This window comes from Eublepharis macularius, chromosome 1 (assembly GCF_028583425.1).
Source record: "Eublepharis macularius isolate TG4126 chromosome 1, MPM_Emac_v1.0, whole genome shotgun sequence".
Lineage (NCBI taxonomy): Eukaryota > Metazoa > Chordata > Lepidosauria > Squamata > Eublepharidae > Eublepharis > Eublepharis macularius.
This window is the reverse complement of record NC_072790.1, coordinates 186,045,007-186,057,724: the sequence shown is the minus strand read 5'-3', so window position 1 is coordinate 186,057,724 and position 12,718 is coordinate 186,045,007. Positions and strand designations below refer to the sequence as shown.

The following is a 12,718-nucleotide window of genomic DNA, read 5'->3' as shown; positions in this document are numbered from 1 at the left end:
GGAAGCCTGGGGGGAGATGTTTTAACTGCGGCAAGTCTGGTCATTTTAAAGCAGAATGTCAGGATCCTGGGGGTGGAGGTGTGAAACCAAAACCTACCAGCCCAACTGGAACAGGAAAAAAACCCACACTTGTAGCTTTACAGCAGCTTCTGGGTACTCTAAATTGGGTCCATCCCTCTTTTGCTCTTCCTGCCAGTCTCCTAAGCCCCCTGTTCTCTTCACTGACCACTGCAAAACATCCAAGTGATGTTATTCAAGTCTTACAATCAGTTAATGGCATTCTGGCCCAGCAGTGTGTCGATCAGATTCCTTCCATGAATTCAGGATTTTCCTTGTGCATTCTTCCTATCCCTCAGACTCCTACAGGAGTTTTAGCAATTTCTCAAGAGTCTCGCCCTTTTCTGTTTGAGAGAGATGGTATCCTAGTGGCTGCGCCCCAGATTCCACCAGGGTAGTTGGGAGACATTACTCAGTCTCTCCAACCTTATGGCCTTATTGTGGCCCCTGAAAAGGTGCAAGTTGTGGAGCCTTATACCTATCTTGGCCATCGGATGCTTCACTCCTTTGCTGCTCCAGTGGTTCCTTGTTTAAAGTTCCCATCTCCGCTTACTCTCGTTGCTTTGCAGCAACTCCTAGGCACCCTTAATTGGGTGCGACCTTATTTTGCCTTATCTACCAGTCTGTTGAGTCCATTCTTTTCCTTGCTTACGACTGCAAAACATCCCAGCGATCTTATTACTGTTCTCCTGCCGGCCCAGGCAGCTTTGCAAAAGGTAAATGGGATTTTAGCTCAGCAGTGTGTAAACAGAGCCCCTGTGGGGCTTGATGGCCTTCACCTTTTCGTCCTTCCCACTCCCCACACTCCCACTGGAGTTCTGGGAATACTTCATCATGGGAAAGTCTTTCTTGTAGAATGGTTGTCTCTCTCTCATGGCTCTCATCAAAATATTCTTCCATATCCGCATGCCACGGCTGATCTCTGTGCTATGGCACGAGAGCGTGCTATTGAGCGGACTGGTTATGATTTGCTGTCCATAACTATGCCCTTTCCTAAAAATGATTTCAATCACCTCCTGGGTACTTCTCTGCAGTTTCAGATTGCTCTTGCGGACTTTGTGGGGGAAATCCTCTTTCATTTACCTAAAGATCATCGCTTTTCTCTCCTCCAATCAGCACCTATGTTCCTTCGCTCTCTTCAGTCCCCTCAGCTGCTGCGAGCAGCAGCCACAGTTTTTTCTGATGATGGCCGCTCCCGAGGAGCTATTGTTTTTCAGAGCGAAGGTCGCTGGATTACTAAATATTCTGCAAACCAGGCCTCTCCCCAGCGAGCGGAGCTCGCTGCAGCTATCCTCGCATTTCACACCTTTGCCCAGCAACAGTTTAATCTCATCTCTGACTCCCACTATGTTTGTAAACTAATTAGCTGTCTTCCCGGTGCTTATCTGGCACCCCGTATCAATTCTAATCTTATGGCTCTGTTCCTCACTCTAAAATCTCTCCTTGAACTGCGTTCTCATCCCTTTCATGTTGCACACATCCGCAGTCATACCTCATTGCCTGGATCTTTATCGGAAGGCAATGCTCGTGCTGATTCTGCTGTCCATTCTCTGTTTTCTGATCCCATCTCCAGTCATCAATTTTTTCACCAAAATGCCAAAGGCCTTGCTCAGTTATTGCTCAAGCCATTGTGTCTGCGTGCCCTCACTGTGCAAGCTTTTCACATGTCCCTGAAGAAGGGGTCAATCCTCGTGGCCTAGGGCCCAATGCGCTTTGGCAAATGGATGTGACTCATGTTCCTGACCTCTCCCCATGGAAGTTTGTTCATGTGTCTATCGATACTTTTTCTGGAGCGCTGTGGGCTGCTCCTCAGAGAGGAGAAACTGCTTCTCATGTTATTTCCCATCTCCTCGCTGCCATCACTGTTTTAGGCCATCCACAGCGGTTAAAAACTGATAATGCCCCTGCTTACTGTTCTTCTACCTTTCCACAATTTTGTGCTCAATGGAATATTTGTCTTTCTCATGGCCTTCCTTATACCTCCACTGGCCAAGCTGTTGTTGAATGGGCTAATCGTTCCTTCAAAGCCCTGTTGCAAAAACAATTAAAACAGGGGAAATATGGAACCCCCAATTTAGCAAACGTTACACAGCAAGTCCATAAAGTTCTTTTTACTTTGAATCAATTAACTGCCTCTCAAACCCCAGGAACCATGCCTTTAACAACCTGGGGCCGAGGGTTTGCTTCTGTTCTTACCCCTACAGATCCTTTGTGGGTTCCAGCGCACACGGTGTGGCATCAAGTGGCAACCAACCCAATGCCCGAGATGGAAAAAGTCAGCCTGGAGCAAGCTCAGACTGCCAATTCACTTCTCATTCTTTGTGTGCTGTGCTGTTTTTTTCCTCCCGGGAGAGAAACCTCCCTGCATGACCACTTAGAGTATAACCTGTGGGAGCGGCCAGCCAGCAAGTCAATGTCTCACCTTTTGCCTTGAGGAGGCTGCTGATTAACTGCTCCTCTTTTGAAAATGTGCTATGCTAGATTCCAGCTGTGCCTCTAAAGTGAATCTCCTAAGCGATGCAGAGGCCGTGGCCCTTGCAGCCTCTCTAGTTGGCGTTCCAGTGCTCACCATTGTGAACCATCGAACTCTTAGCAAAATAGCTTGCAGCCTGGCAAAGACAATGAATGCAACTTCTATTGCAATTGCTGCCCTGAATGCTGAGCTCATAGAGCTCCGCCATGCTCTTCTGGACAATCGCTCTGCCATTGATTATTTGCCGTTGTTGTACCATCAAGGTTGTGAATCTGTTAAGAATATGTGTTGTTGTAATGTGTCTGATAATTCACAAAAAATATCTGTTGAACAATTTACATAACCTAGCTTCTGATATTAAGCAAGATCTGCTGCCTTCCTGGTGGGCCTCATTATGATCCTGGCTGCCTACCGGATGGCTCGGTCTCTTTGTCCAATACGGAATTGGGGTTTTAGCATGTTTAATTCTAATTTGTTGCCTGTTACAGTGTCTCCCTGCTCTTGTAACTATGGGGTCGAGGGTGATTGCTAAACAACCTCACGTGTATCCACTAACGGCCTCACAGGCCAAAACTTTAGCCAAACAACTGTGTTATTACAAACTGCACGCATCTGATGTTGGATCCAATCTAGAGTCAGATACTGAACAGGACTGCTTATTGTAAATTGATTCCTGCTCCTAATAAAGAAAAAGAAAAAGAGTGGAGTGTGGGTCTGTAGGTCAGCAAGATAGGCAAACCTACCCTGATCGAAAGGGCACTCTGCTCCCCTCTGCTCGTAAATGCTTAACAATGCAAAGTTTCTCTCGGCTACGTGCAGTTTCAGCCGTCCCTGTCAGTAACTGGTTAACTGGATGTCAGCACAGATAAACATTATTTTCTTGGTCATCAGTCCTTGTGTATGCATGCTGTGCCTAAATAAAAGCGCCACTGACTGGCTAGAGAGAGACTAGCCTTTGCAGACTGATGCTCAGAATCTCAACCCTGTGTTGTGTCATTCCTACGGAAGAGAAGATGAACATGGGATATAAATTAAGTTAATTAATTAATTAAATATCCCAGTCTTCTTCTGCACCTGCTGTTCTGGCCTTCTCTTTCCACTTTTTCTTAGTTCTTACCTGCAGTGTTTCCCTACATTGAAGGCTCCAACCCTTGGACCCTGTTGTGTGCTCCACACCTCCAGGATTCCTCTTCTGGGAGCATAAATCACAAGAAACTGAGCCACTCTGCTTGGCCCCTGAGGACTGCCAAAAGGAGAAAAATCCATCTTTTCAGCTTCCCTTTCATGCAGATCTTCCACAATCTGAATCCATCCAACCTGTGCATCACGGTAACCTACCAAAAAAGTAAACGAATTAATTAACTAGCTTACACCATGTACAAGTCTCTTGGTTGAATGTGCAGCCACTCGATCTGCTAAATTAAGCACTGGACATCAGCCTTGCTGGGCATGTTGAAGAAGACATTCCTGATGCCTAGTTCTGTTCAGCTAAGTTCTTCCTCGGTTTCCGCTGTCAACCTCACAGCTACCCTTTTAACTACTGTCACGCTCACATTCTTCTCCAACTTCACAGGGCTGCTGCCTCTGTTATTTATAGTCAACTGCAATACAATTCTGCATCTACATCAAAATAGACACATGCACATACCTCCCATGTGCAGGATGCTTTGTCCTACAGCCAAGTGGTACCATGCAGACAAACATGCAAAGCAACCTATGTTCTAGGCTTATAAAGAATTACATTTAAATGAGAGCAAAACAATGTAGCTATTACTGTAATGCTGTGCTCTTTTGATTAAAAACAGCAGTGTCATCAACTGGGAAGCAGCAAGGCAGCAATCTCCAGAGCTGCATAGTAAAGAGGGAGACTAAAGCTAGAGCCACTCTCCACATTGTGCCTTCCTTCTTCCAGGCATCACCTACTTTAGGGGCTGCAATCTGGGCACCTTACTTTCATCATCCAGCTATGCCAACCCGACTCAATATTGTTCTAGTAACACTTCTACCGAGGAACTTTCAGTCCAGTTGCTTCCTCCCAACATTGTGCCATAGCTTTCTTCCCTGTCCACTCTTCCATTAGCTCTAGAAATATTCTTTAATCAGGGTCATATTTTAAAATGCATACAGACAAAGGCTAGCATCATGGCTTTTCCCACTGACTTGCTCAGATATGAGCTAAAAACAGACAAAAGGCTCTTTGAGCTTCAAATGCACATGCAGTATGAATAGGCTACAGCGGAATATTTTGCACCTTGGTCACTAACACCAAGAAATGGGATTCCCGCCCCCCCTTCACAACATGAAAAGCAAGAGGCTTTGCCGCAGATACAGTTCTGCAGCTTACCCCTCTGTCCAAGGCTTGACTTCAGCATATGAAAAAGTGGTGAGAGAGAAAGAGGGTGTAGATATGTGTGTGCTGAAACGAACTGTTCATCTGCAATATCTTCATTCACTGGAGATCCTTACTGTTGAATACCCACCCCAGAAACGTTATTTATTTGACACCTCCTCCTGCTCTTTAGACAGTAAACTATAAAGTGGTTTTATTTGTCCAGACCCTTAGTGAGCTACAGCAAGAACTTCTGTTGCTTTACTGCTACCATCCACTGAGGTTTTAGCTGTTGCTTCTGGGAGAATTTATTGCACATCTGTTGTCCACAACCCACTTTGTGAGCCAGTTTTATGGAGAGGTGGGATAGGTTTTAAATAAAAATCTGTGTGTGTCCCTGCAGGTCTATACACACGTGAAGAAACAGTCTGAGGTATCAGGCACCACATTACAAAAGTTACTATTTCAGAAAGAACCCTTGTAATTTTTTCTAAATCAAAATATCTACTTTTTAATATTGTCAATAACCCCTATGATACAATTAAATAAGCCAAAAATAAAATTAACTACCTATATTAAAATGCATAACCTACCATCTCACCTCCCCCCTCCAAAGGTCGACCAATATTATCATACCCTTCCACATACGAACAGCAAGTCCTCTTGCAACATCTAACAGAAGAACCCTTCCAAAATCATCCGTTACTGCTGCCAAAGAGTTACAGGGAGAAAGGCATATTCTCTCACCATGGCGGCGGGAATCTGGAATTCCAAACCTACAACCAAATAAAATTAAAAGTATAAAATAATACATGATTACCTAATACAAACAGCACTTAGTAAAAATGCTGCTATCTGAAAGCTCATTGAACTTCATGGCACGAGACCCGTTATAGTACGGTCCAATCACAAAAACACTTATCTTTTTAAAGAAGACATATTGAATGTAACCACTACTCATGCCTGTTGACACTCTCACAGGAAACTAGCAGCTAGTGTGAGCAACCCATATTCTTGATCCATGGAGGACAGGTAGATACACTGACTGGTGAAGAAGAAGTATTAGCACACTCATGAAGCCTCCCTATACCAAATCAGAGGAATCATAAGCCACAACTACTAAAGTGGGCTTTATCTAATCACTTTGCTACTTATGGGAATTAGTGGACCATTCAGAAATATATATAATTCCTATTAATACTTGCCTTACAGCTAAAGGAGTTGCAGGCTCTACTTTGGGTTTCTGCTTCTGTATCGACTCTTCTTCTGGTTTGTGCTTCCAGCCAAGCCAACCACTAGGGAAAAAAATTAGCACATTCATTGTTACAATTTCAAGAAAACACCCGTAAGTGCAAGATCATTAGAATTTCCATCTATTCTATGTGACAGTATTATTTTAACCATCATTACCTGGCAGCATTAAATAACGCTGATGTCAGCTTGCTTGCAACAGCTAAAGCAACATGGGACAAGAGTGGCTGTGAACTACCCTAAGGAAAGATACAAAGTTGTTTATAAATGATCAAAATATCAATCATTTCTTTATATTCTCAGGACACACTGCCTACAGACAGGAAACTGCCCCCATTACATTAAACAGACAACTGACTAAAACCTTGAAAGATCTATTACATCTAATGTCATTTCAGTACAAGAAGTGATTTTTTTTTCACTCTGTCAAACTACCCAATATTTCAATTACATAAACTTTGTGACTTCAGTGATCACTAGGCCTTGCAGGACTTTGTCAAAATGATTTTTATCCTCTATAATGTAGACCTATAAAGCCCTATGCGGACTGGGACTGGCGTATCTGCGGGACCGCCTCTCCCCATATGAACCCCAGAGGACTCTCCATTCTAGTGAGAAACATCTGCTAAAGGTCCCTGGCCCCAGGGAGGCTCGCCTGGCATCAACCAGGGCCAGGGTCTTTCGGACCTGGCCCCAGCCTGGTGGAACGCTCTGTCTAACGAGACCAAAGCCCGGCAAGATTTGTTATCTTTTTGCCAGGCCTGCAAGATGGAGCTGTTCCACCAGGCATATGGGCAGTGCTAGGCAGAGCACCCCTGGCCGGTTGATGATGGATTGGGCCCTCCCCACCACCAATACCCTCGTTTAAAACATTTTACTGCGAAGATGCTCTGACGATGATTTAAATCTGGTCAGTGGAATTTTATGCTGCTATGTTGATGTTTATATATGTATTTTAATCTAACTGTGGATGCTTTTAGGACTGTTAGTTTATAATAACTGTTTTTTATATATTTTAACCTCTATGTGTCTGTAATCCACCCTGAGCCTGCTGGAAATGTGGGGAGGGAGGAATAAAAGGCAAAAACAAACAAACAAACAAATAAATAAAATCTCTTGTGCTTTTCTGGGAAACTGAAGAGATTATCACATGGCTACTAAATACACAGGCACATTTCATAGACAAGCCAGTGTGGTGTAGTGGTTAGAATGTTGGAGTAGAATCAGGGGGAACCAGATTCAAATCCCCATGCTGCCATGAAAGCTCACTGGGTGACCATGGGCCAATCACACACTCTCTCTCAACTTAACCTACCTTACAGGGTTATTGCTGTGAGGATAAAATGGAGGAGAGGATAATGATGTGGTAAGGACTGTAGATACCCATTAAAGAGAAAAGAAGAGAATAAATATCTCAAAAATAAATAAAAATAGAGGAGAATTTTTTACTGTAGGCATAGGAGAGGCCAATATAGAGCACAAGGAATGAATGAAGTAATCAACTTTCTGTGCACAGTAATTATTGCACCAACTAATGGAAGTACATATGAAAAGAGAATCTTTCTGAACCAAAGTCAACACCTGTGCAGTTCCCCATATGGCAGCTTTGCTATTCAAGTGCATGCAGCAGACCAGCATCATTTAGAGTATAAATAATTGGTAAGAAAATGGGCTTAGAGGATCCTCAGACTCGCAGAGCCTCTCTGCCCTCAGTCCATCTACTGCCAATACAGAGTGAAACAAGAATCTGGTTTGCTGTAAAAATCTGTTGTTAGACCCAAGCCATAAATTATAATTTGTGCTCTTCTCTATAACCCATATTTAAATAATAATTGTCAGGGAAATGTGGAAACCATTACATGGTTTGGACATAATAACAAATTATGATTTTTCATAAATAATAATAACAGTGTGCTTATATACCACTCTTCTAAACAGATCAGCTCCCACTCAGAGTGATGAATAAAGTCACTGTTATTATTATCCCCACTATACAGCTGGGGAGCTGGGGCTGATATGAGTGGCTTACCCCAGGACCCCTGCTGAGCTCATGGCAGTAGTGGGATTCCAACCAGCAGAATGCTGATTCGCAGTGCAACCACTTAACTATGCTAGAGCAGCTAGTCTTTCAGTCCAAGTCTTTCAGCAAGTCATCCTGCACAAAGAAAGAGTCCAAGCCCAAATATCTGCCAGACTTGTTTATGCAATAATAAACCGTATCTGCCATTGCATCTGAAAAATGCCAAAGAAGCTCCTTCCTTTAAAAAGATGCAGGCCATGAAACCACTGCTAAAGATTAACAAATTTTCCGTAGAATGATGACATCAATTATTCTGGAACACTGACAAGCTGGTTGGATGTTCAACAGCCACATCTTAGAAAAACTTTTTGATAATGTATCAAAAGGTTATATTGGAAGAATATTTTCATAAAACCACACTCTTACTATTAAAAGTCATTTTTAGATTTTTTTTCTTTGAAGAACTGTATTTAAAGAATACCCTCTTAGTATCTAAATGGCTAGGTAATCTGAGACATATTACTATGCTTTCAAAGGTGCTGAATTTTAGAAGCAGCCTGCTTTGCTTTTCCACCTCCCCTCTATCACTCTCCCCCCGCCCAAAAAAACCCCTCAGAATTTCAGCAAAAAGGAAACAGATTAAAGACAAAGTTAAGCAGAAAAGGCAGTGTTCCTTTCCAACCACTACACGAGATTTTCACAATGGCCAATTCACAGTCCATGCTTACCTCAAGGGCATAAAAGAAGCCAGCGAAAGGATTTGACCCTACAGTGATGTACTGAGACATAGCAGGAGGGCTATTCTTTATAGCTGCATTATATCCACCAATGGTGGAAGCAGTCTTCATTTGATCAAAAGGTGACAGAGTCATAATACCTGTTGTTTAAAAGAAATCAGCATGGATGAGTCTAAAATCCTATTTACTTTTCAAGAAATCAGGCCAAGCACACTCATCAGTGCAGAAAAACAAATCTGTTTAAAAAAGAGTAAAATCCCACTCAAAATGATTCCAGTCTACACAGACTGAAAGATTAAAGTGCATAAGATTGCACTTTAAGTGCCCTCACAAAAAATGCAGGTCTATCATATGGACATTTTACTGGGAATGACTGATACTGAAGTAAAGCTTCATTTCCAACCATTCAGCCCCCCCCCCTTCCCCAAAGAATAGCACTGAGTAACTATCAAAAGATTTTCACAAGGCAATATCAATGCATAAATTCTGGGAGTACAGAACAGGCCTCACAACTCAGCATAAGGCATTGTCATCAACCTGACAGCATGGAGAAGAGAGCGTACTGGTAACGACTATTACACTGACTCTTAAACTAGGCCCAGCAAGGCAGCATCAGCTGCATTCTCAGGGGACAATAGCACTTTTATATTGAGAAATAGCTACATAATGCAACCTATGAATCAAGAATCTCCTGCTTCAAATTGCCTATCTGCCAGGTACCCACTAGGAGGCCTTAGGAAAGCCACACTGCAAAATGGGGATAATCATATGGACGTACCTTAGGGTAGTTGTATGGTTTACTGTGGTAATGTATGTGAAGCGTGTTGAAGTACGGCATAAATCCTAGTACTAATATTCTAGACGGCTCACACAATGACTCATGGAGCAGAACTATTAATTCAATGGTGCTGACCAACGTGACAATACTTACCAATGCTAACATGATCTACTATGGTTTCCACATCCTGCAGGCCCCATTTCTTATAAGCTAACGGAGGTGGCTGAACGTTCTCATTACCTGAAGCTGCAGCTGCCCATGTTATGAAAAAAACCCAGAGAGATTATATAGAATTATTAGCTAGAATATCACTATCATTATAAGAATATACCAACAAACAGCATTGGTAAAAGTGTATACCCTTGAACCATCTTACCTACTGAGTGCACACACAATTGTTCAGTAGTTCATTCCAGACACATATTATACCAGGCTTACGCTAGCTGCACTGGCTCCCAGTGGAATTCCAGATCAGGTTCAAGGTTTTGGTTCTGACCTTTAAAGCCCTTAGCGGACTGGGACCGGCATACCTATGGGACTGCCTCTCACCATATGTTCCCCGGAGGGTGTTTCGTTCAGCAGATAAACATCTACCAGTGATCCCTGGCTCCAAGGAGATTCACTTTGCCTTAACCAGGTCCACGGCTTTCTCAGCCCTGGCACCAACCTGGAGGAATTCTCTGTCTCTGGAGACTCAGGCCCAGGAGAATTTGTTATCATTCCGTTGGAGCTGAAAGATGGAGATTTTCTGCCAGACTTATGGTGGTTGAGGTGGGCAGACCTTCTGCCACAGGGGGAACGTATGTCCCCCTGGTTTCTGCTGCTATTGTCAACTGGTCACCCTGCCCCACGGATTTGTTGGTGTTGAAGGGTTGTTGCAAAATGTGCACTACTGTTTTAATGATTATTTATTGAAGTTTTTACATTATGTTACCATAGTTTTATTCTTACTGTGATTGTAATCCGCTCTCAGCCCACTTGTGGGGTTAGCGGAATATACATCTAATTAATAAATATATTTTTTTTAAATTTTACTTGAAGCCACAGCATTTCTGCTTCTAGTCAATGGGATACCCTTACAGAAGTGAGTAATTTTCATCCAAATCCCTACTTCCACTGAAACTGAATGTAAGTGTGCAAGCAACAGGGCATACTGCAACCAGTTCTGAGTCCTCAGAATAAAGAAACCTAAATAAACTGTAATGATTAAAGCTTCTTCCTTTTCCCTTTTAGAAGTCATTTATTTTTGTTGCACAGGGGGGAAAATAGAACTGTCAATGATTCTTTGACCCAGGAACAGCATTTATTCAGGCCCACCAAATGTAGTATTTGAAAGTCATGACATCCCCAGAATTCATAGTGTACTCAGAACAAGAAGCATCTAATGGAGCAGAATATTAAAACAACAGTGAAAGAAAGTTGGGCTACAGAGCAGACCCACTGAAGTGGGTCTACTCCATAGCAACTGCTGTGCAGTTGTCTGAGCACTGTCAGCTTTCCAAGAGGAATAACATTTCCTTCTGACATAGAATGTTTCAATAAAATCACCTTAGTTGTTGACAAGGCATAATACAGTTTAACACCCTTCACCATTGAAAGCACAACAAAAATGGGTAAAATAGCCCTCAGTCCTAAACTTACCTCTTGCTACCTGATTTCGACAAGCACGGAGGGACTGAAATAGGCTGAAACCATCAATTGTCACAACTGCAGAAGGATATAAGATACTCATTTCCTCGTTCTGCATTTAAAAATTAAAAAGAATATCATTCTGTAGTAACAAAACAAATGTAAATAGCTATTTTTGTTACCCTATTGTACTTTTGTAATTTTCCTATCCTGCTGAAGATGACTGGGGGAGACTACCTCCCTCATGCTTCAGGGTTAGCCTTGAAACTAGCCCATTTTGTGAAAGACAAACAGCAACAGCCACCAATTACAGTGCAATGGGAATACGTTTTGTAATGGAATCATTGTAGGAAAAGTATCAATCATGGTACCTGTTCAGTAACTCCAGGATGCCGGGGAATCTCATAAGTTCTGCATTTAAGCTGCAGGACAGGATCTTCATTTAAAAGCTGTGCCAGAAGCAGTACTCCATTCTAAAAAAAGTGTGAGAGAATCATTAATATGTAATCTCTATATTACTAGACCTTAGGGGAGTACAGGGAGCAGGGAATTACAACCTGTCCTCTAGAAAGTGGTTTAAGCCACAACTTCAGGGCCACCTCATATTTTACATTTCCCTAACACTGTAGAAACCACAGCACAGTTTGGCCTTCACACTGTTTTGAAACACTGCACTAGCGTCTCCCCCAGCAAACAGGCTTCTGGTGCAAACAGCTGCCTTGTTGGAAAAGTAACATCAAACAGATACACTGCATTTCAAAGTACTATCGATTCCCTTTGTGTAGGAAACAAGCAGAATACGGAATGGAACAGTCCTCCGCAGGCAGTTAAACAACAGTGAAAATGACTAACCTCAGTGTAGAAGCGAACGTAGCCAGAGGTGAAGCCTACAACAATACAGGTCCAGTCAGGTCGGCCTGTGGAGCTCCTGTCTCATACACAGAAAATAAAAGGAATTATTCTTATTCTCAGTTATTTCACAAACCCAGTTATTTTTTATTCAATTATCACATATGTATCTGAAAGCATCCAACAGACTCTTTGAGAGTTTAAATGGTCTATTCTTACCTCTTTTGACTTGCCAGCGGGATGCACAGTGCACTGCTTACACATTCACTAAAGGGGGGAAAAAGGGATACTAAGACTCTGTTGCACAGAGAAAAGAAAAGTCAATCTCAATACAACAGTAAAACAGAGCTGCTGATTGCTAATTCAGAGTTAGCACCTATGCCTGTTCTTGAAATCCAGAGGGTCAGCCTGGTTTATGTTTAGGTTCAGAACTGTACTTAATTGCATTTTACTATAGTGCCTAATTCTTTTGCACTAAATTTTATGCATTTCCTGTCCATAGATGCATCTTCCACTCAATATTTCAGGCCCAAAGTTTTCCTTTATCATCACAGGGCCAATTTAATACAACTGAATTTGTGCACACGTCAAAAAA

At 42.5% G+C, this 12,718-nt stretch overlaps 1 protein-coding gene across 2 annotated transcripts in view; it reads right to left on the bottom strand.

Moving 5' to 3' along the window:
- Positions 1-12,718, bottom strand: part of RAB3GAP2 (RAB3 GTPase activating non-catalytic protein subunit 2) — a 76,706-nt gene that overhangs the window by 45,835 nt on the left and 18,153 nt on the right. For both annotated transcript variants that reach the window (XM_054980663.1, XM_054980672.1), the window contains exons 5-14: positions 12,343-12,390; positions 12,127-12,202; positions 11,646-11,747; positions 11,287-11,386; positions 9,799-9,897; positions 8,859-9,007; positions 6,270-6,349; positions 6,065-6,154; positions 5,496-5,635; positions 3,648-3,864 (exon numbers count right to left, since the gene is read on the bottom strand). In XM_054980663.1, the coding sequence (XP_054836638.1) occupies positions 3,648-3,864; positions 5,496-5,635; positions 6,065-6,154; positions 6,270-6,349; positions 8,859-9,007; positions 9,799-9,897; positions 11,287-11,386; positions 11,646-11,747; positions 12,127-12,202; positions 12,343-12,390 (1,101 nt within the window). The remainder of the gene's footprint in view (positions 1-3,647; positions 3,865-5,495; positions 5,636-6,064; positions 6,155-6,269; positions 6,350-8,858; positions 9,008-9,798; positions 9,898-11,286; positions 11,387-11,645; positions 11,748-12,126; positions 12,203-12,342; positions 12,391-12,718) is intronic.